At 51.0% G+C, this 21,583-nt stretch overlaps 1 protein-coding gene across 1 annotated transcript in view; it reads left to right on the top strand.

The window, feature by feature from the left end:
* ppm1lb (protein phosphatase, Mg2+/Mn2+ dependent, 1Lb) overlaps window positions 1–21,583 on the top strand; it is a 46,684-nt gene that overhangs the window by 16,735 nt on the left and 8,366 nt on the right. Inside the window, exon 2 of the mRNA XM_061216206.1 lies at window positions 14,780–14,954. Coding sequence (XP_061072190.1) covers window positions 14,780–14,954 — 175 coding nt within the window. The remainder of the gene's footprint in view (window positions 1–14,779; window positions 14,955–21,583) is intronic.

The raw sequence follows: 21,583 nt of genomic DNA, 5'->3' as shown, positions 1-21,583 counted from the left end.
CAAGGTCCCAACGGCTGTGTGGATCTTATTGTGGCTGCACTGGGATTAGAACCACCGACCTTGCATGTCCCAGTCATTTACCTTAACCATTACGCTACAAACACACACACACAACACACACCTTTGACAAACATACGCATGCACACATACCCCCTCAGAAAAACGTATACACACACGCTCACACTCGCGCGCACACACACACACACACACACACTCACACACACTCACTCACAGGGTCCACGCCTCCTGTGGCTGCTGAGTGCCCGTCATCGGTCAGATGGGCTGATGGGTCCAGTGGAGTCTCAGATGGGCTGATGGGTCCAGTGGAGTCTCAGATGGGCTGATGGGTCCAGTGGAGTCTCAGATGGGCTGATGGCTCCAGTGGAGTCTCAGATGGGCTGATGGGTCCAGTGGGTCCAGTGGAGTCTCCGATGGGCTGATGGGTCCAGTGGAGTCTCCGATGGGCTGATGGGTCCAGTGGAGTCTCCGATGGGCTGATGGGTCCAGTGGAGTCTCAGATGGGCTGATGGGTCCAGTGGAGTCTCAGATGGGCTCATGGGTCCAGTGGAGTCTCAGATGGGCTCATGGGTCCAGTGGAGTCTCCGATGGGCTCATGGGTCCAGTGGAGTCTCCGTATCGATCAGCGCCGAGCGCTCCCCTCGACCGGTCTCGTCACGCCCCTGCCCAAATGTTTATCAGTGTGGGCTCCGGCACGCAGACGGCATCGACTCGCTGTGTGTTTATCGATGAACGGCAGCGGAGGCACGAGGATCAGGGCGGGGCTGGACCACATCGCCTCAGCGGCGTCTCGGCGTCGCTACGCCTGGAACCCTCTGGAACGAGGGGGGAAAAGGTGTAATCTGCCCAGGAAAGATGGAGGAGGAGGAGGCAGGCTGCTATGAGGTGCTGCTAGAGGATAAACGGAGAGGGAGAGAAAGGGGGAGAGAGAGAGGTTGCTTTGGCAATACTATGCTGATGTGTGGTCTTGCCAATAAAGCTTATTTGAATTGAGAGTGGGGGAGAGTGAGAGAGAGAGAGAGGGGGAGAGAGAATGAGAATGAGGGAGAGAGACGGGGAGCGTGAGAGGAGAGGGGGAGAGAAGGCCAGGCGGATACAGGTTATGTAGAGGGCAGCTGTCTCAGGGTAAATATTTGCTTTGGGGGCAGTTGCTGGGACCCCCCCCCCGAAGCTCTCCAGTATCCCAGAATGCCACTGGAGCGAGTCGGACCGTGCAGGGCTCTTGCGCTGATGTAGAAGCAGATCGGCACACTTTGAGAGAGCCCTTCAGCTAGCTGTGCGTTCTGGAGTGGGGCACATCAGCAAGTGAATACAGGTCGCTTTGGGGGGGGGTGATGGCGATTTTGCTCTCCAGGCGTTTAGGGATCCAGAAACAGCCGCACGAATCACTGAACAGAGTGGAGCAGCAGAGGACTCTGAGTCACAAGTGACTCTAGCCTGGAGGCTAAGGTGCTTGTAGCCTGGTGGCTAAGGTGCTTGACTGGGACCTGGAAGGTGGAGCCACAATAAGATCAGTGCAGCTGTTGGGCCCTTGAGCACACACAGACCCCCACCCCACTCCACCCTAATCCTCAGACCCCCACCCCCCGCACCACCCTAATCATCAGATCCCATCCATGCCACTTCCAGCACTAGTACAATGCACAATTAGCCACAGCATGTTTTGACCGTTTTGTCTGGCGATATTCTCAGCGTATTAATAATAGGCTGTACCTGGGTGTTTTAATAATATGCCTCGCACTGTGAGTGTGACAGAAAATGGCTGTTACAATGCCTCTGCAGCTTTAGTTATTGTAAGTCATTTTTAAACCTTGTGTGAATTTCCGCCATTGTTTTGCCTGCTGGTGTTTGAAACCTCCTCCCTTGTGACACCGATGTTATGTAAGCGCAGAGCAGTTCTGCACTCCTCGTACGGCGGCGTTACCGAAACACGGAGCCGGCTCTGGCACCCCGCTGTCGGTGTCCAAAGTGTGAATCTAGCACATCGCTTAGCAACCTCCTTCTGACAGACCCATCCACTCCTTCAGTGCCATGGAAACGGAGAGGGTGACGTTGTGGGAACGCCCATCCGTGAATGATTGGCGGCAGGGGCCAATCTGGGTTATTGGGTCGGAGAGCTTTCTGTTCTCCATTTCTTTACAGCATCCGAATGTCCTCCTTATGTTAATTGGATCACAAGGGCATTGTGAAATGCAGACTCTTTTACGATTAGATGTGATGTTACCTGGGATAACTTCTCCCAGACCTCAGACATAAATCATGGCAAAGTATTAGGATGCAAGGCGCAGTCTCTGACATTGAAGTCAGTTATTTAGCTGATGCGTTTATGCAACGGTTAGACTAAGCAGGGGACAGTCCCCCCTGGAGCAATGTGGGGTTAAGGGCCTTGCTCAAGGGCCCAACAGCTGCACCGATGTTATCGTGGCTACACTGGGACAGGTCCCAGTCAAGCACCTTAGCCACCAGACTGCAGGCACCTTAGCCACTAGGTGCAGGGGCATAGCAATGTTCCCTGACAATATTTTTGAACATGAAAGATCTCTGAGAAACTTGAGTAAATATATTTAAATTCTTCTGACCTTTCTTTAAAAGCTCACGCTGTGGTGGAGAGAGAGTCGCATAACGAGCAGCCCTTTCGTTGGGACATTCACGCAGAGACGGCTGATTTGAGCCGCATTTCGGGCGGCTGCAGTGGGGTGAAACGCTGGATTTGACGTGCGAGTCGCGCTTTTATTTCCTGCACCTTCGTGCACGGTTTCGCTCCACAGGTCTCATCTTGAGCCTGATTTTATGAGCCAAACTCTGATGTGCAAGACGGGAACACACTGCTTTTGAAAATAATAATAATAATAATAATGCACTCTGTATTTCTCCTTATTTTTGAACTCATGTGCTCTATTGTCACAGAGGGGTTAAGGGCCTTGCTCAAGGACCCAACAGCTGTGCGGATCTTATTGTGGCTACACCAGGGATTGGAACCACCAACCTTGCAGGTCCCAGTCATGTACATTAACCACTTTGCGACAGGCTGCCCCCATATTAAATATTTAAAATGAAGCCAAGTTGGGCGCCATCACGGTTCAAATTGTTTGAACTTTGACCTTGTCTGACCTTTCCTAGCGCGCCCAGTCACATCACAGCTTTGTATGAAGCAGGAGAGCTTAGAAGAGCTGTGAAACAGGCACGCGCTACCTAGCAACACAGACCGAGCCGTTTCACGTAGGCTACTCGGCTAATGAGTTAGACCGGTAAGTTTCTTGACATTTTTGCATAAACCCAATATAATTGGTTTCACAAAGCGAGTCGGCTACACAATTTACACAACGGCAGACAACCTACTACTGTCATATTGTTGCGGCTTGTTATAGTTTAATGGACTAACGGCTTCCTGAATGGACGACAAGTTTGAACTGGCTACGCTCGATTCGTCCCAGGACCTGTAGTCACCGCTTTATTGGCGTTGAATGCATTCTTGTTATGTGAAAACAGCTTTAGGCTGTTCCAGCGTATTTTCTTTGTTTATCATCGCTGTTGACTGTCGGGTGTGTCTATGTTCATTTTATCTAAAACATAAAGTAGCCAGGCCTACTGCTTAGATTTAATGGGTGCTTGCAATTCGCTTTTTCACCTACCTCCAGAGCTGAACAGGCCGGGGAAATTAAGCCGGCTTTCGACGGTGGAAATTGCTGGCCTTGGGGCGATGTTTTCACGGATATAAACGGCGTATCCATCTGGTATGCAGACATGCCGGGGAACCGTTTGCACTAGTAAAAGCTCAGTCGTTAATCAGCAGCTGCCGTTCCCATGGTGATCCGCTAATTGTGTGGAAGCGGCAGCACCTGTGGCGGGAAAGGTTGTAGTGTTGTAAGGTTGTTGAGAGCAAAGTGTCGTGTGCGTGCGTGCGTGCGTGCGTGTGTGTGTGTGTGTTCAAGTCCGATATTTCTGTTGGCTGCTCGTTTTAAAGTTCGAGAGACCAGAGGGAGCTGGACAGGAGAGAATAAATGAGCCGATGTGGATCGGCTAGGAGGAGGAATATCTTAGCGTATGTGTAGCGTATATTATTCGGTTTTGTCGCCTGTTTTGTTGCCTCCATCTCCAAGCACTCAGGAGAGTAGTCTAGCTAGCGAGCCGGTTTAATTAATGTAGGCTAATAAATGCAGGATCTATTTCTAGAGAAAAGGCGCAGAGACCACGGCTTAGACCTGCCACGAACGACCGAGCACAGCGCTCCCGACCAAATTAATGTATTATTGAAATGAAGTGCGATCAATTTATTCATGTATTCAACCTGAAAGTGCATAGCCGCGGAAACGAGCCCGGTTCTGCGCAGGATTAACGGTTCTTCTCAGTCCTGGAGTATCGTGCAATTCAAGGGCGCACCTGTTCTACATGTTTCGTATATAAGTATTCAGACCCCTTTACTTTTAGCACACCTTCTTGTGTTGTCGAATTCATTTTAAATGGATACAATTGCCATTTCCGTCCATCAGTCTACACTAGTGACCTATAATGACAAAGTGAAAACATGTTTTTAGAAATGTTTGGAAATTTGAAAAACTGAACTAAAACTGAATTAAAAAAAAAAAAGTATTCAGACACTTAATTCAGTAGGCTAGTTTGTAGAAGCCCTTTTGGCAGCAATTACCGCTTTGAGTCGCCTGTATTTGGGCAGTTTATCCCATTCTTCCTGGCTGATCCTCTCATAGATTGGACGGGGTTTGAATCTGGCCTTTGACTGTATGTGTGATGTGCTACACATGTTTTTATAAGCGTGATGTTCATGAACACCCCATAATAAACAGACTCGCTGACACTAATGAGTGATAATCAAACATGGGCTGAAGTTATTATTCTTCTGAAGATTATGGGAAAGCACATGATGTCTTTCAAATGAGGGATGCTTCAAAGGGAGAAATTAACAGGATGTCAGTGCTAAACTGCTTGATGCAAGTTTCCTTCCCTATTCAGGGCTTCCGCTTTTGAGTTCTGTTGTTGTGGTTATGTGTGTGCAGTGTGTGTGTGCGTGTGTGTGTAGTGTGTGTGTGTGTACGTGTGTGCAGTGCGTGCGTGTGTGTGTGTGTAGTGCGTGTGTGTGTATGTTGGCGGGTGTGTGTGTGTCGTGTGTGTGTAGTGTCTGTGTGTGTGTCTGTGTGCAGTGTGTGTAGTGTGTGTGTGCAGTGTGTGTGTATGTGGGCGGGTGTGTGTGTGTGTAGTGTGTGTGTGTAGTGTGTGTGTGTGTGTGCGTAGTGTGTGCGTAGTGTGTGCGTAGTGTGTGCGTAGTGTGTGTGTAGTGTGTGCGCGTGTGTGCGTGTGTGTACGTGCGAGTGTGCGGAGCAGGTCAGTACTCCCCCTCTTCCTCCTGGCCAGCAGTGGGGGGCGGGGGGTTGATTCTTCATCCCCTCTGGACACGAGCTCCTTTGATTCCTTCCCGCGGGGCTGGGGCCTTTGTTTCTGCAGTCATGAAATGCGATTAAAAAAATATCTAAAATGATAAAAATACATTTTTGACGCAATCCAGCGCTCAACAAGTGAAATCTTTTCCATGCTGGGGTTTTTATTATTCTTCCTGGGGTGAGGTGGAAAGAAATATAACAATTTTCCTCATAATATGACGTGTGTGTGTGTGTGTGTGGCAGGGGGGGGATATATATTTTCCACATTGTATTATGACAGGAGAGTGTGTGTTTGTGTGGTCACTACAGGTCACTTTGGATAAAAGCATCAGCTAAACAGCGACTGTAATGGTGTGCATTGGCACAAGCAGCTGCTCTATACAGACGCCCCCCCCCCCCCATCTGTGTTTCAGAGCTCAGGAATCTTCCGGATGTGTGGATTTATTTCCCGTTTCCTTGGCCCACATCTTGTTTGATGACTTGCGAGCGCTCTTTTGAAGTGGGGGAGTGGAGGAGGGAGCATTGTGTAGGGTTTATTTGGGGATACATGGCCTGCTGGCAGTCTGCAGACTGCACAGAGACTGAGCCCAGAGAGTGAGGAAGCGTGTGAAGGAGAGGAGTGAAGGAGAGGAGTGAAGGAGAGGAGTGAAGGAGAGGAGTGAAGGAGAGGAGGAGTGTGTCAGCGGCTGAGACTGCAGTGGGCCCTGTATCCATGGCTCAGGGTCTTCTGCCATTTTGTTTCCTCTGAGCCTGAAAGCTTCGGCTCGTCTGTCAATCACACAGAACAGCAGGTTAATGGAATTATCCAGCATTCACATCCAGTTCCAGATTACCTTTTATCGTCGTCGTTATCGTTGAATATTTACTACTTGCTTCAGGATACAGGATCTGTTTGAGTGTGTGCGTGAGCGTGCGAGTGCCGTTCTGCAGCAGCAGTAGCTGTTTTCAGCGTGAGGGGAAATTGGTGGCAGCAGTCAGACTTGCGTAACTGTATCTGGGGCTTTCACGCCACGCCCAGAGAGCGCGCTGGCCTGTGTGCTCACACTGAACGCCTGTCTGGGAGCAGAGCACCAGGGATGCTCAGAGTGCGTTCTGCTGTATCCTGGTGTGGGCTTGTATTTCAACAGAAATAAGCTCACCGGAAATAATGGTGTGGTATGGTAACCAACAGCCAGCGGATTTATTTCTGTATACATGTCCTTATTGGCCATGTGAAGATGGTGATTCCTGGTAAGAGTGCTCAGAATGGGTGTATCATGCGTTAATGGCAGGTGTAGTCCAGGGGTCGGACCGTAAAAGCCCAGCCCTGCGTTTCTTCCGCCCATGAACTCTGCCAGCTCATTCCACTCATTAGCCCTCCCTCCTGGCTGAAGAATTGTGCTAATGGGCAGATGTATGTGATTGGAACAAAATCCTGGGGCGGACTTTCACTTTCTGAACCCGGGTTCTCCGGCTCTGGTTCTGAAGGCTCCGCTGTAACGTCGGCCTGCATGCCGGCCGGGTCTGAATCGGGACAGGAAGTGGAAAGATATTTTGGTCTTGTGCTTCTGCTCTCGGACGGTGGGGCAGAGCGATATTTCGGTCTGTGTTCTTGGTCTGGGACGGTGGGATGGGGCAGCTGTCCCGAGTCAGCCCAGTGTTTTTGGGCTATGTTGAGTCATCATGCCAGACCTCTCGTGAGAATGCGTTCACGCTGATGCTAAAATAATCAGTGCTGTTAGAAGCGCTAATGCAGTGGCTGTTAGCTAAGAGCTAAGGGAAGCACTAATGCAAGTCTGAGAAGAACGGCCAGACTGATCAAAGCTGACAGGAAGGTGACCGTTACGCAAATAACCACACATTACAACAGTGGAATGCAGAAGAGCATCTCTGAACACATCAAACGCATCAAACCTCTAAGCAGACAGGCTACAGCAGCAGAAGACTTAATAAGTCTAAAAACTAAGTCTAAAACCTAATAAAGTGCTCACTGAGTGTATAACCTGAGAGAAACCTGCAGTGGATTTCGGCTGTTTTTGCTGCAGTATCATGGTTAGCTTTGAAAATTCTTTTGAAAATTGGCCTTTGGCTACTTCAGATTCAGTCTTCCCGTGAAATATTTGAACGATGTCCTGAAGTGTTTTTCCAGGGATGAGAGTGGCTGGCAGGACACTGCTCGTGCGTGAATGAGCCTCGCCGTGACCTCCAGTCTCTCCCGACCAGCTCCAGGAATCTTTCACTCCGAGTGAAATGGCTGGTGAAGTCATTATCTCCATTTTGTTTTATTTAAACTGAATCCAATTCTGCTTCATGGGAGCCAATTCCACTGAAGTAAGTTTCAGGACCTGCTCAGTGAGACCTGTACTGCAACTGCGACTTTAAACAACATTTTCCTAATTTCCGTCATTCCAGGAATAGCGTTTGTAATCGTGAAATTCCTGTCTTCGCATTTTAGCAGGCTGCTGTCAGTCTCCGGGAGGGCACCGGAGTTCTGGGAAAACCCGTGTGGGGATGAAAGGGCGCGTGGACTCTGGAGAGCTGGGGTCCGTTCTGGGAGTTCTGGGAAACCGGGACCGAGAATCGGCCATCTCCAAATAAACAAGCTGCTAAATCAGGCTCAGACAGCAATAATCGTGATGATAATAATAGTAATAATGATAATAAGAGGGTTAAAAGTCCGCTCAGTCAGCCCCCCACATGCGCTGCCCCCACCGGAGTGATGCACGTCGGCCATTTTGCGGCAGAACGCTTGGTGAACATCAAACTGCAGATGCACTGTGCACTGAGCGGACTGGGGGGGTCAAAGGTCACGGTGTGGGAGCAGTGGTCAGCGGGGAGTCTTTGAAGGAGCAGGGGAGGAGTCTGACCTTCGGGCTTTGCGTTTGTTTATCTGTACTCTTTCGCTCCCCTCCCCCGGGAGTGAGCGCACATGGAGGGGTGTTCAGACGGCGGACCGGAGCGGACCCTGTGTAGAACTTGGGTCGACTCGAGGACCCCGACAGTCTGAGGACTTCTGAGCAGTGAGCGGCTTTCTCCAACCCAAACAATAACAAACATGGCGCTTGTGTTTGTGGGATGAATGTTTGTCCAGCTTTTGTACAGAGACAGAGCTCCTGTTTCCTGCTCAGCACTCCGTTGTGCTCCAGCACAAAACAAAAAAACACACGAGTGTAGCGGTCAGCGCTAAGGTTAGGGGTACCAGTCACAGAGCCTTAGGGGTACCAGTCACAGAGCCTGAGGGGTACCAGTCACAGAGCCTTAGGGGTACCAGTCACAGAGCCTTAGGGGTACCAGTCACAGAGCCTTAGGGGTACCAGTCACAGAGCCCTAATAGACCTCACTGCACTGAGAGCCTCTGTGAGCTCAGCCCTGGTCTCCCGTGCCCCCCCCCCCCCCTGTCAATGTGACTTAAAATAGGCCAGGAACAGTTTGTGTTACACACTGACATCTGATATGTGTGCTGTGGTTTAATCTGTGTGTGTGTGTGTGCTGTGATTTAATCAGTGTGTGTGCAGTGTGTGTGTTCCTGCCACATGTGTGTTTAACCTGTGTGTGTGTGTGTGTGTGTGTTCCTACCACATGTGTGTTTAACCTGTGTGTGTGTGTGTGTTCCTACCACATGTGTGTTTAACCTGTGTGTGTGTTCCTGCCACATGTGTGTTTAACCTGTGTGTGTGTTTAACCTGCAGGGGCCACACAAATCCGTCTCTGCTCACCTGTATTTATTAGCCCCACTTATGAACGCACCTGCTGTGTTACCATGGTGACTGCCGATCCGGCGTGTTCCAGGAGCATGAGTATGTACCGTCTGTGCGTGAGTCTGTGTGTGAGTCTGTGTGTGAGTCTGTGTGTGAGTCTGTGTGTGAGTCTGTGCGTGCGTCTGTGCGTGCGTCTGTGCGTGCGTCTGTGCGTGCGTCTGCGTGAGTCTGTGCGTGCGTGTGTCTGTGTGTGCGTCTGTCTGTGCGTGTGTCTGTGCGTGTGTCTGTGCGTGTGTCTGTGATTATGGTGCCCTTCTTGCTACACCCAGTGCAGTGTATTGTTTGTGTACCATTGTTCAAAGGCCGGTTTGTGCCAGTTCAGGACAAGCGTGCAAACTCATAACAGTTCACCCCCCCCCCAATAAACTACTCATAAATTATTTATCTCATTCAGTGTCATTTCCCACTGATTGCCATTAATGCTTCACTGGCTCACAGACGGGAAATGAAGGGGACTCCTGGACCCTGCTATATAATCAGTCCCTTAATTGGACCCCTCCCTTCCTGCGCGTTTCACTGGAGCCAAGGATCCACTCTACACACCCTGTATCTGTTAAACTGGAGACTGTGAGTTTAGCTTATCCCCAATTCAGCCTGCTCCAAACCCCAGCAAATTCATTGCTCACTCTCAATCTCAATCTCAATCTTTCTTTCTCTATCTCTAAACCCTGTGTTAATCCCAGACCAGTACACCCTCCTTAATAAACAGAGGCTGTTCTGATCTCCAGAATCGTGTTTGTCAGGCAGTGTGTCTTAAAAGGAGGGGGATTGATTGTTATAAAGAAGAAATAACCCTTGTCCTTTCTTCTGCTGAGAGACATATTTGTTTGGCTTCCTGTGTTGCTGTGCACTTTGATAAGTATCCAGCCCCCCCTCCCCCCTGGGTAAACACCACTGTGTGCCCTGGACAGGATGAGGTGTCCTGTATTGCTGTACTGCAATCTACAGCAATGACACATCGCTCCCCAAACCCCATAAACGCCCCAAAATCTCTCACCTGAGCCCTGCTGAACCCCAGAATCAGTGTGTAAAACCAGTTTATAGTCTAGTCGACGATGTGTGACGGATGCCTCTGGTCGCAGTGATATTTGGTTTGTACTCCGGGCGACGGGAGTGCGTTTTTGCTCAGGGCCACGACCACGGTCTCCATCGGGTGACAGTAGAACGTTCTCTCACTGGAGTATAAACCTGCCTTCTGATCTGACCCCTCCCAAACCGCAGTCGGCACATTCTTCAGCGTGATTACGCTGCTGCTTAATCAAACTGCTGCTTAATCAAACTGCTGCCTCATTTCCAGCTAACGAGTCTTGGATGGGAGCCCGCCCTGGCCTGTGATTGGCTTGCTCGCCCATTGCTCCCGTTGTCTCTCTCAGAGGAGCGACGCGGGCATCGACCCGCCCCCCTCCGCCGCAGTGCATTGTGGGTGCATTGTGTGGCACTTGAGGCCTTCGACAGCAGGTGGACTGGGACTTTTGGCAGTTGGCGTATGAAAATCACCATGGCGATAGGGCTGTGTTTATTTAGAGGGCAGTGTGTGTGCGAGACTCAGTGAGGCTGTGCTGGCCTTCTCTCATGGGGAGGGCCTCATTGTCCCTGGGTGACAGCAACCAGGGCGGCAGGGTAGGGTGGAGAAGTGCGTATGTGAGTGTGCGTGCGTGCGTGCGTGCGTGCGTGCGTGTGTGTGCGTGCGTGCGTGCGTGTGCAAGCATTTATGTGTGGGCCCAGCCATCGTTACACCGAGCGAGGACCTCACCCTGAACTGCTTCAGTAAATATGTGTAAAATGGCGGCTGTGTAAGGGTGTAATCTGAGAGGAACATCTGCTCAATGTGTGAGTGCCTCGTTCTTCACTCAGCCAGTCACTGTGTCTGAGAGCTTCTGCTATAACTGCCTCCAATGTGATGTCTTCACAAAAGCCCCCCCCCCCACTGTTACCCCCCTCTCCTCATTACTCCGTGGTGTTGGGCGCAGGCGTGAGTGATTGGGGGTTACCCCCCTCTCCCCATTACTCCGTGGTGTTGGGGGCAGGCGTGAGTGATTGGGGGTTACCCCCCTCTCCCCATTACTCCGTGGTGTTGGGGGCAGGCGTGAGTGATTGGGGATCAGAGTGGTTGTGGCCCCTGTAGAGTGAGTGTTGTGGGGTTTCTGTCATGGTCCACAGCCACAGGGCTGTAAGCAGAGAGGCCACTTCTCCCTCTGGAGCATATCTCTCTCTCTCTCTCTCTCTCTCTCTCTCAATTTGAATTCAATTCAATGTGCTTTACTGGCAGGAAATGCATATTGCCAAAGTAAGCACGAAAGGTACATACAGTGTGTGTCACGGCAAGTAAAAGTAAAACATTAACAACAGTACTCCTTATAATAATAACATGACATTGGGTGTCTCGGTGGCGCAGCCTGTAGAGCACTGACCGCATGCTCATTGCGAGCCGCAACGTCGGCGGTTCGAATCCGACCGCCCGACAATTTGTTGCATGTCTTTCCCTCTCTCTCGCTCCCATTCTTCCTGTCTCTCTATACTATACTGTCCAATAAAGCTGAAAAAGGCCTAAAAAATATCTTTAAAAAAAACAATAACATAACATTAACAACAACACTCCTTATAATTACAATTAGAGCTACTGATTCAGATAAAATAAGTGGAAATAATAGTGTCAGCAGTTAAGAAACAATAATAAAATAAACATAAATGAGTGAGATCGGTCATTGTCTTCATAATTGTCACTCATTGTCTCTGGAAGGTTTCCGTGTAAATGGAGCTCTCCGTCGCGGTGAGTTAGCGAGGCCAGCGTTAGCATGACGCTGAGCGCCGCTAAAATGTGTCTCATGAAATGATGCAACGTGGGGTAAGCTGTTAATGCAGCTGTGGCAACTGGAGTGATGTAATTATGGGATGCAGTGTGAACACTGAGCTAGAGACTGCGCTGGGCTGTGTTATTAACACAGTGTGAGGGACTCGACGTTGGGCTGTATTATTAACACAGTGTGAGGGACTCGATGCTGGGCTGTGTTATTAACACAGTGTTGAGGGACTGGACGCTGGGCTGTGTTATTAACACAGTGTGAGGGACTCGACGTTGGGCTGTGTTATTAACACAGTGTGAGGGACTCGACGTTGGGCTGTGTTATTAACACAGTGCAGTGTAACCTGCACTCAGGATTTATCCGACAACACAAACCTGACCACATAACTATATATGCAACAATAACTTTCAGAATTTATATTCAATTCATGAATTAGAAAAAATCCAAATGGAACATTATGAGCATTCTTTTTCTTTATTCTTTAGTTTATTTCCTGAAATGAATTAATTAATTGAACCCAATATCCTGTCTAAACATGCAAAACATAGTACTGAAACATTTAAAATTTTGCTTGTGTGGGAAGAAGCATAGCTACAGAATGTTTTTGGTGATTGTAGCTGTAGTTTTGGTTGTAGCTGTTGGGTAATTGTATATGTGTGTGTGCGCGCCTGTGTGCGTGTGTGTGCGTGTGTGTGCGTGTGTGTGCGTGTGTGTGCGTGCGTGTGCGTGCGTGTGCGTGCGCGTGCGTGCGCGTGTGCGTGCGTGTGTGTGTGCGCGCCTGTGAGTGTGTGTGTGTGCGTGTGTGATCCTGAAAGCTGATGGATGTTCAGGTTTACAGTAAAGCGCTTAGAGGAATGTCAGTAAACCCCTCCCTGGCTTTATCATTTTGCAGACGCCAGGAAAACGTGACTCCAGTAAACAACCAACACCCCCCCAAAACTAAACACCCCCCCATCCTGCCTTCAGAATGTGAAAGCTGATATTTAGCGTATGGGGAGTAGATCTAGCGGCTTTCTATGACAAACAGCATATGTGTGTGAGTGCGCATGTGTGCGTGCGCGTGTGAGTGTGTGTGTGTACGCATGTGTGCGCATGCATGTGTGCGTGTGTGTGAGTGTGTGTGTGTGAGTGTGTGCGCGTGTGTGAGTGTGAGTGTGAGTGTGTGTGTGTGTGTGTGTGTGTGTGTGTGTGTGTGTGTGTGTGTGTGTGTGTGTGTGTGAGTGTGAGGACCTTTGGAATGGCCTGGCTCCCGTGGCAGTCGTGTTTGCTTTGGTCTAGTTGTGGTTCGCCAGGGAAAGTGTGTGTGCAGGCGCGCGCACACTGTGTGTGTGTGTGTGTGTGTGTGTGTGTGTGTGTGTGTGTGTGTGTGTGTGTGTGTGTGTGTGTGTGTGTGTGTGTGTGTGTGTGTGTGTGTGTGTGTGTGTGTGTGTGTGTGTGTTTCCCCTTTCCCTCCTGCTGTTTCTCTGAACACCGCGTGTGTCTCAGTGACTCCCATATGGGGCAGAGCTCTGGGGGTTGCTGGTCCAGATCCGGTCCGGTGGCACAGCTGCTCTCCAGATAAAATCCAGCACTTGCAGAAATGTAAAATTGAACAGTTTTTATTTAAATGTGGGGTTTGATTGAGTCACCGGTGTGGCTCCCCCCCTCCTCAAGGTTACCGGTGTGGAGCCTGAGAGGAGATCTAACCCACACTGTATGTATCACATTTCTACACACACACACACACACACACACACACACACAGGAATTATGGCAATATGAGCCTTGCATTCGAGACGGCCGACATCAAACTAAACTATGTTACTGTGGAACGATTTTACATTCCATTTAGTTCACCACCAAACCCTTTTAATACAAATGGACATGACTTGGGTCCAACAATCCTAGCTAGCTGATTAGCTGCTTACCGTCTTGAACTCAGAGTTCTGGTATTTACATTGAAAGCATTTTCTCTCCTAGTTTGTGTTTGTTGGGACATTGTTCTCTGTATCCGACTGTAAAAGGTCAGGCTCCCTTTGCGCTGCAGAAACAGACGGGAGATTAAATTCCCCTCTGTCAGCTCGAACCCGAGCCAGCTCTGCAGCTCTCTCCTCCTTCTTTACCAGGATTCATCCGTTTCTCAGAAACACGGGGGTCATGTGACTGCGGGGTCATGTGACTGCTTTTCGATATTTTTGTAATTTATCCTCCCTGCTGGTAGCGATTGCACAAGCGTTGTGCTTCTGGTGGGTATTTGTGAATTTGGGAAGCTAACTAGTAATAGCTCATTTGCTTGTTACTGATAGCGAACTGGTCTTGTTTTCTAACTAGATAAGCAACAGTATACGGAGTTTCAGTGATCGCTTGTCTGGAGCGCAATTTGGGCATCTACACGTTCCTTTTATTGCTTTATGTATTCAGTCATGCGTGCTCAGCTAAACCTTTATTTGTCTCAAACTAATTTGCAGTTGCATCATTTGTGGTACACTATCATATCTTCGCTATATATCCAGTTACTTGGCCAAATAAGTTGCTTGCTTGGTTAGCTAATGCGAAAACTTCAAAAACACAGAATGTATAAATAGTGTTTCATAAATTCACCTGTTCAGCGAACATTTTCTGACTAGAACACTACGAAAAGACGGCAGGCTCTGTCGCGTTTGCCGCTGTTAACTTTCCAAAACAGTGCATGTTGTGGTTTGAGGGTGTTTGTTGCTGCAGTTCCTCTCTTGACCTTTAGGAGTCTGAAATTACCTATTGAACCTTTTGATATTCTTCTTCATATGTAATGCTATTGTCTCCATGGCTTGACATGGCTTGTCCCCCCCCCCCCCCCCCCTCTCCCTAGGCAGCGGCGGAGTATGTGAAGACCCGTCTGCCCGACGTCCTGAAGCAGCACCTGCTCTCCTACGAGAAGGAGAAGGAGAACAGCATCCTGTCCTACCCTTCCATCCTGGAGCAGCACATCCTGTCCGTCGACAAGGAGATGCTCGACAAGCTCTCCGCCTCCTACGACGAAGCAGGTCAGAGGTCACCGCAGTACCACTGCCACTTAGTCCACTTTAGATTTCTGTCTCTCTCTCTTTCCTCTCTCTGTCTCTCTCTCTTTCTCTCTCTCTCTCTCTCTCTCTCTCTCTCTCTGCTGTCAGCAGCTTTAGTGATGTTGACCACTCTGCCAGCCTCGAATGGGCTTTTCATCGTCAGAGACGTGTGTGTGTGTGTGTGTGTGTGTGTGTGTGTGTGTGTGTGTGTGTGTGTGGACTCTGGGGGGGAGTATGTGTGTGTGGACTCTGGGGGGGAGTGTGTGAGTGTGAGTGTGAGTGTGAGTGTGAGTGTGAGTGTGAGTGTGAGTGTGAGTGTGAGTGTGAGTGTGTGTGTGTGTGTGTGGACTCTGGGGGGGAGTGTGTGTGTGTGTGGACTCTGGGGGGGGAGTGTGTGTGCGTGAGTGCGTGAGTGTGTGTGACTCCAAGCTACACTCATAGCAGACGAAACGAGAGGAGAGGGGGGCAGGGGATGGGACAGGATTGGGTGTTGGGGGGCGCTTCTGGGGGGGTTATTCACGCACGCACACACACACGCACACACACACACATACACACACACAGATGGTGTGGTGGCCCAGGTCAGAACAGAGGGGTGTTTCACCACGGTGACAGCTGTGGTGCCAGAGACCAAGCCGCATCAAAGACCCTCTGTGTCCCGGCATTCTGCCAACGTTACAGAAACGCTGTGAGAACGTTACAGAAACGCTGTGAGAACGTTACAGAAACGCTGTGAGAATGTTAGACAAATGTGAGAACGTCACAGAAACGCTGTGAGAATATTCCAGTAATGTTGTGAGAATGTCAGAGCAGTGGTGGGAGAATGTTATTGCTGTGTGTATTCGGCGTTGCTGAGGCCAGGTGCATTGTGTCTACTGGCTCACTTCCTCTCCCTAAAACCCAAGTGCTTTAGAAATGACCCTGAGCAGGAGCAGACAGGACCCCCCATCACCCTCACCATCACCATCACCATCACACTCACCCTCACAGTCACCCTCACACTCACCCTCACACTCACCATCACACTCACCATCACACTCACCCTCACACTCACCCTCACAGTCACCCTCACACTCACCCTCACACTCACCATCACACTCACCATCACACTCACCATCACACTCACCATCACACTCACCCTCACAGTCACCCTCACACTCACCCTCACACTCACCATCACACTCACCATCACCCTCACCATCACCATCACACTCACCCTCACAGTCACCCTCACACTCACCCTCACACTCACCATCACACTCACCATCACACTCACCATCACACTCACCCTCACACTCACCCTCACAGTCACCCTCACACTCACCCTCACACTCACCATCACACTCACCATCACACTCACCCTCACAGTCACCCTCACACTCACCCTCACAGTCACCCTCACACTCACCCTCACACTCACCATCACACTCACCATCACACTCACCCTCACACTCACCCTCACAGTCACCCTCACACTCACCCTCACACTCACCATCACACTCACCATCACACTCACCATCACACTCACCCTCACAGTCACCCTCACACTCACCCTCACACTCACCATCACACTCACCATCACACTCACCATCACAGTCACATCACACTCACCATCACACTCACCCTCTCACTCACCCTCACACTCACACTCACCATCACCCTCACACTCACCATCACCCTCACACTCACCATCACCCTCACACTCACCCTCACACTCACCATCACACTCACCATCACACTCACCATCACACTCACCATCACACTCACCATCACTGTGGAGACTGCGGGATGGAGACAGAGAGGGAGAGACAGAGAGGGAGAGACAGAGAGTGAGAGACAGAGAGGGAGAGACAGAGAGGGGGAGACAGAGAGGGGGAGACAGAGAGGGGGAGACAGAGACAGAGAGGGAGAGACAGAGACAGAGAGGGAGAGACAGTTCCTGCTCCCGGTGTTCCGCTCACTGTAATCTGCTGAGCTAACAGAACACATTCGGGAGCTGATAGTCTGTTTTAGTATAAATCTAAAATTCATATTGATTATCATTCACTCGGAGCTCTGAGGACAGAGTTAGAACAATGTCTCCGGGCTCCAGAGATGGGCTGTAAGGAAGGCCAGTGTACACCGGGTTTGGGAAGCACTGCTGGGGGTATGTGGGGGTATGTGGGGGTATGTGGGGGTATGTGGGGGTATGTGTGTGGGTGTGTGTGTGGGTGTGTGTGTGGGTGTGTGTGTGGGTGTGTGTGTGGGTGTGTGTGAGGGGGAGTGTGAGGGGGAGTGTGAGGGAGGCACCTGCAGAGCCGACGCCCCTGCTCACCGTCTGTCCTGAGAGGTGAATAAAACACACCCATCCAGGCGCGTGCAGACCGCCACAGGCTCATCGTCCCGTGCAGACCGTTCATCTCAGCCCTGACGTGACCTTCATCCTCTCCTCCTCCTCAGTCTCCCCCCAGGGAGGCTGCTCCTGCTGTGGTCGGCAGAATTCAGGGAGGTTTTGTGCTCTAAATTCACCCTGTTCCACAGGCCAGCTCCCATTGGTCGTCTGTTCCCCAGCCCTGCTCCCATTGGTCCTCTGTTCCCCAGGCCAGTTCCCATTGGTTCCCCAGGCTCTCTGCTTTGTGCTGAGTCAGGGGCCTGAGTGAGGCCGTGTCGTGTGTAGCTGTGTCGTGTGTAGCTGTGTCGTGTGTAGCTGTGTCGTGTGTGCGTATGTGGCCTCGTTGTGTGTTAATAATGTCTGTGTGTTAATGTCTGCTCGCACGTCTCCCAATGACTGCATATCTGTCACCTCTAATGCCTCCCCACCTTCCCATTGGCTGAAAGCTTCCGAGGGCTTGTGGGATCTCACACACAATGTTATTTAGCTAATGCTTTTATCCAAAGCGACTTACAGTTGATTGGACTAGGCAGGGGATGTACCTTAGTACGCTACAGACTGCCCGATACACACACACATACAGTATACACACACACACACATTCACACACACCATTGCACAATCCCCCATCGGGATAATCTGACTCCACCTCTAAGGGATTAACTTTCCGGCGTTTTGTTTGTGTTCTTGAATCTTCCTCATGTTTCTCTCCCTCTCTCTGCGCAGACGGGTGAGAGTGTGTGAGTGAGTGTGTGTGTGTGTGAGAGTGTGAGTGTGTGTATGGAGCTCCTCCCTCCATTAGGGGAAGTGTGATGGTGCTGTTTGACAGGATGAGTCTGCCGGTGGGAATGTCCTGTAAAGGCCCACAGCCATTGTCGGGTTTTAAAGCCAGACTAATTCAGCCTACCTGCCCATTGTGTGTCAGTCTGGTGTCAGGTATCCTGCTTCATACAGGGTGTGTCTGGAGGGAGGGTGGGAGGGTATGTGTGTGTATGTGTGTGTATGTGTGTGTATGTGTGTGTATGTGTGTGTACGTGTGTGTACGTGTGTGTACGTGTGTGTACGTGTGTGTACGTGTGTGTACGTGTGTGTACGTGTGTGTACGTGTGTGTACGTGTGTGTGTGTGTGATCAACTGACAGCGAGTGACTATCAGTGGTCTTTATTTCATATAAATGCTGTAGTTAATAAAGGCCGTTGCTTTCAGTGAACTCACCCCCCCCCGATTTATGGAGTGAAGTGATTGTTGATCTGTGTTACCACCGTAGAATAAACATTCCTGTGGCTCTCTTGGGCTGGGGTTGCAACACCCGGCACTCACAACATACGGCCTCAGGACAGCTCTAAATCACACACTTTCTGTGCGTGTGTGTTTTGCCAGTACCCCCCCCCCCCCCCCCCCCCCACCGGCAGTCGACAGACTCTGGAGTAACGGAGCTGCTAATTGGTGCAGAGGCATGAGCTAGTGTCTGAGGTCTGGGTATCTCTGGGGGATCTGATGGAGATCAGCAGACAGAGAGACTGGTGGGGTGTACAGAGAGGCTGGTGGGGTGTACAGAGAGACTGGTGGGGTGTACAGAGAGGCAGGTGGGGTGTACAGAGAGACTGGTGGGGTGTACAGAGAGACTGGTGGGGTGTACAGGGAGACTGGTGGGGTGTACAGAGAGACTGGTGGGGTGTACAGAGAGGCTGGTGGGGTGTACAGAGAGACTGGTGGGGTGTACAGGGAGACTGGTGGGGTGTACAGAGAGACTGGTGGGGTGTACAGAGAGGCTGGTGGGGTGTACAGAGAGACTGGTGGGGTGTACAGAGAGGCTGGTGGGGTGTACAGAGAGACTGGTGGGGTGTACAGAGAGACTGGTGGGGTGTACAGAGAGGCAGGTGGGGTGTACAGAGAGGCTGGTGGGGTGTACAGAGAGACTGGTGGGGTGTACAGAGAGACTGGTGGGGTGTACGGGAGGACTGGAGCGTGAGAGCATTCACTGTACGCCGCTAATCACAGCGCAGTTATTCAGCTGGCACTCTTATCTAAAGAATCTTGGTCATGTCCCTTAGCCACTAGGCTACAGGCTGCCCCAGTCATGTACCTGAGCCACTAGGCTACAGGCTGCCCCAGTCATGTACCTTAGCCACTAGGCTACAGGCTGCCCCAGTCATGCACCTTAGCCACTAGGCTACAGGCTGCCCCAGTCATGTACCTTAGCCACTAGGCTACAGGCTGCCCCAGTCATGTACCTTAGCCACTAGGCTACAGGCTGCCCCAGTCATGTACCTTAGCCACTAGGCTACAGGCTGCCCCAGTCATGTACCTTAGCCACTAGGCTACAGGCTGCCCCACTCATGTCCCTTAGCCACTAGGCTACAGGCTGCCCCACTCATGTCCCTTAGCCACTAGGCTACAGGCTGTCCCAGTCATGTACCTTAGCCACTAGGCTACAGGCTGCCCCAGTCATGTACCTTAGCCACTAGGCTACAGGCTGCCCCAGTCATGTACCTTAGCCACTAGGCTACAGGCTGCCCCAGTCATGTACCTTAGCCACTAGGCTACAGGCTGCCCCACTCATGTCCCTTAGCCACTAGGCTACAGGCTGTGCCAGTCATGTACCTTAGCCACTAGGCTACAGGCTGCCCCACTCATGTCCCTTAGCCACTAGGCTACAGGCTGTCCCAGTCATGTACCTTAGCCACTAGGCTACAGGCTGCGCCAGTCATGTACCTTAGCCACTAGGCTACAGGCTGCCCCAGTCATGTACCTTAGCCACTAGGCTACAGGCTGCCCCAGTCATGTACCTTAGCCACTAGGCTACAGGCTGCCCCAGTCATGTACCTTAGCCACTAGGCTACAGGCTGCCCCACTCATGTCCCTTAGCCACTAGGCTACAGGCTGCCCCACTCATGTCCCTTAGCCACTAGGCTACAGGCTGTCCCAGTCATGTACCTTAGCCACTAGGCTACAGGCTGCCCCAGTCATGTACCTTAGCCACTAGGCTACAGGCTGCCCCAGTCATGTACCTTAGCCACTAGGCTACAGGCTGCCCCAGTCATGTACCTTAGCCACTAGGCTACAGGCTGCCTCAGTCATGTACCTTAGCCACTAGGCTACAGGCTGTCCCAGTCATGTCCCTTAGCCACTAGGCTACAGGCTGTCCCAGTCATGTCCCTTAGCCACTAGGCTACAGGCTGCCCCAGTCATGTACCTTAGCCACTAGGCTACAGGCTGCCCCAGTCATGTACCTTAGCCACTAGGCTACAGGCTGCCTCAGTCATGTACCTTAGCCACTAGGCTACAGGCTGCCTCAGTCATGTACCTTAGCCACTAGGCTACAGGCTGCCCCAGTCATGTACCTTAGCCACTAGGCTACAGGCTGCCCCAGTCATGTACCTTAGCCACTAGGCTACAGGCTGCCTCAGTCATGTACCTTAGCCACTAGGCTACAGGCTGCCCCAGTCATGTACCTTAGCCACTAGGCTACAGGCTGCCCCAGTCATGTACCTTAGCCGCTAGGCTACAGGCTGCCCCTACTCACTCCAAGGCTCTGCTGTCCTTTGTGTTTTCTCTCTCTCCTTTCTTTTGCTTTTTATTAGTTCCCTATTGTCATAAACTTCTATTTCAAATCCCAGAAATACTTCCAATTGGGGGAGATAAATCCAGCATATCCACTGAAAGTTGCAGTTTTCCACTGTAGGGCCTAAATCTCGGACCCCATGTACAGTGAGCCAGACGTTCAGCGCTTGCAGAGGTAATTTACTGGAGTCTGACCGGAAGGCAAATTACACGGCTCCATTTTCTCAACACGCGACCGATTGTCCCTGGATTTGAGATGGATAATGCACGTTCCTAAACCCCATTGCTGCCGATTGCTGAATTGCCTCGGGGAGCAGTTGACGGATTTCGGGAGAGCGGGGATGCCTGGTGAGCAGGGTCCCTCCTGTAGTCGGGGGCTGTTTGTGCGCTCTTCTCTCCAGGGAACGCCGCTCCGATCCGGAATCCATCACGTGTGCGTGTTTCCACAGAGCGCTCCGAGAAGCCTTAATGAAGCAGAACCCCAGCAGCTCAGGCATGGAGCTCCATCCCTGCCCCGGCTCTGACTCCTGAGAAGCTCTGATCTAGACTGGGTGAGCTTGAGAAGCTCTGATCTAGACTGGGTGAGCTTGAGAAGCTCTGATCTAGACTGGGTGAGCTTGAGAAGCTCTGATCTAGACTGGGTGAGCTTGAGAAGCTCTGATCTAGACTGGGTGAG

Source organism: Conger conger, chromosome 13, assembly GCF_963514075.1.
Source record: "Conger conger chromosome 13, fConCon1.1, whole genome shotgun sequence".
In the NCBI taxonomy this organism is placed as follows: domain Eukaryota; kingdom Metazoa; phylum Chordata; class Actinopteri; order Anguilliformes; family Congridae; genus Conger; species Conger conger.
The sequence above is the reverse complement of the archived record's forward strand: the minus strand, read 5'-3'. Positions and strand labels throughout refer to the sequence as shown.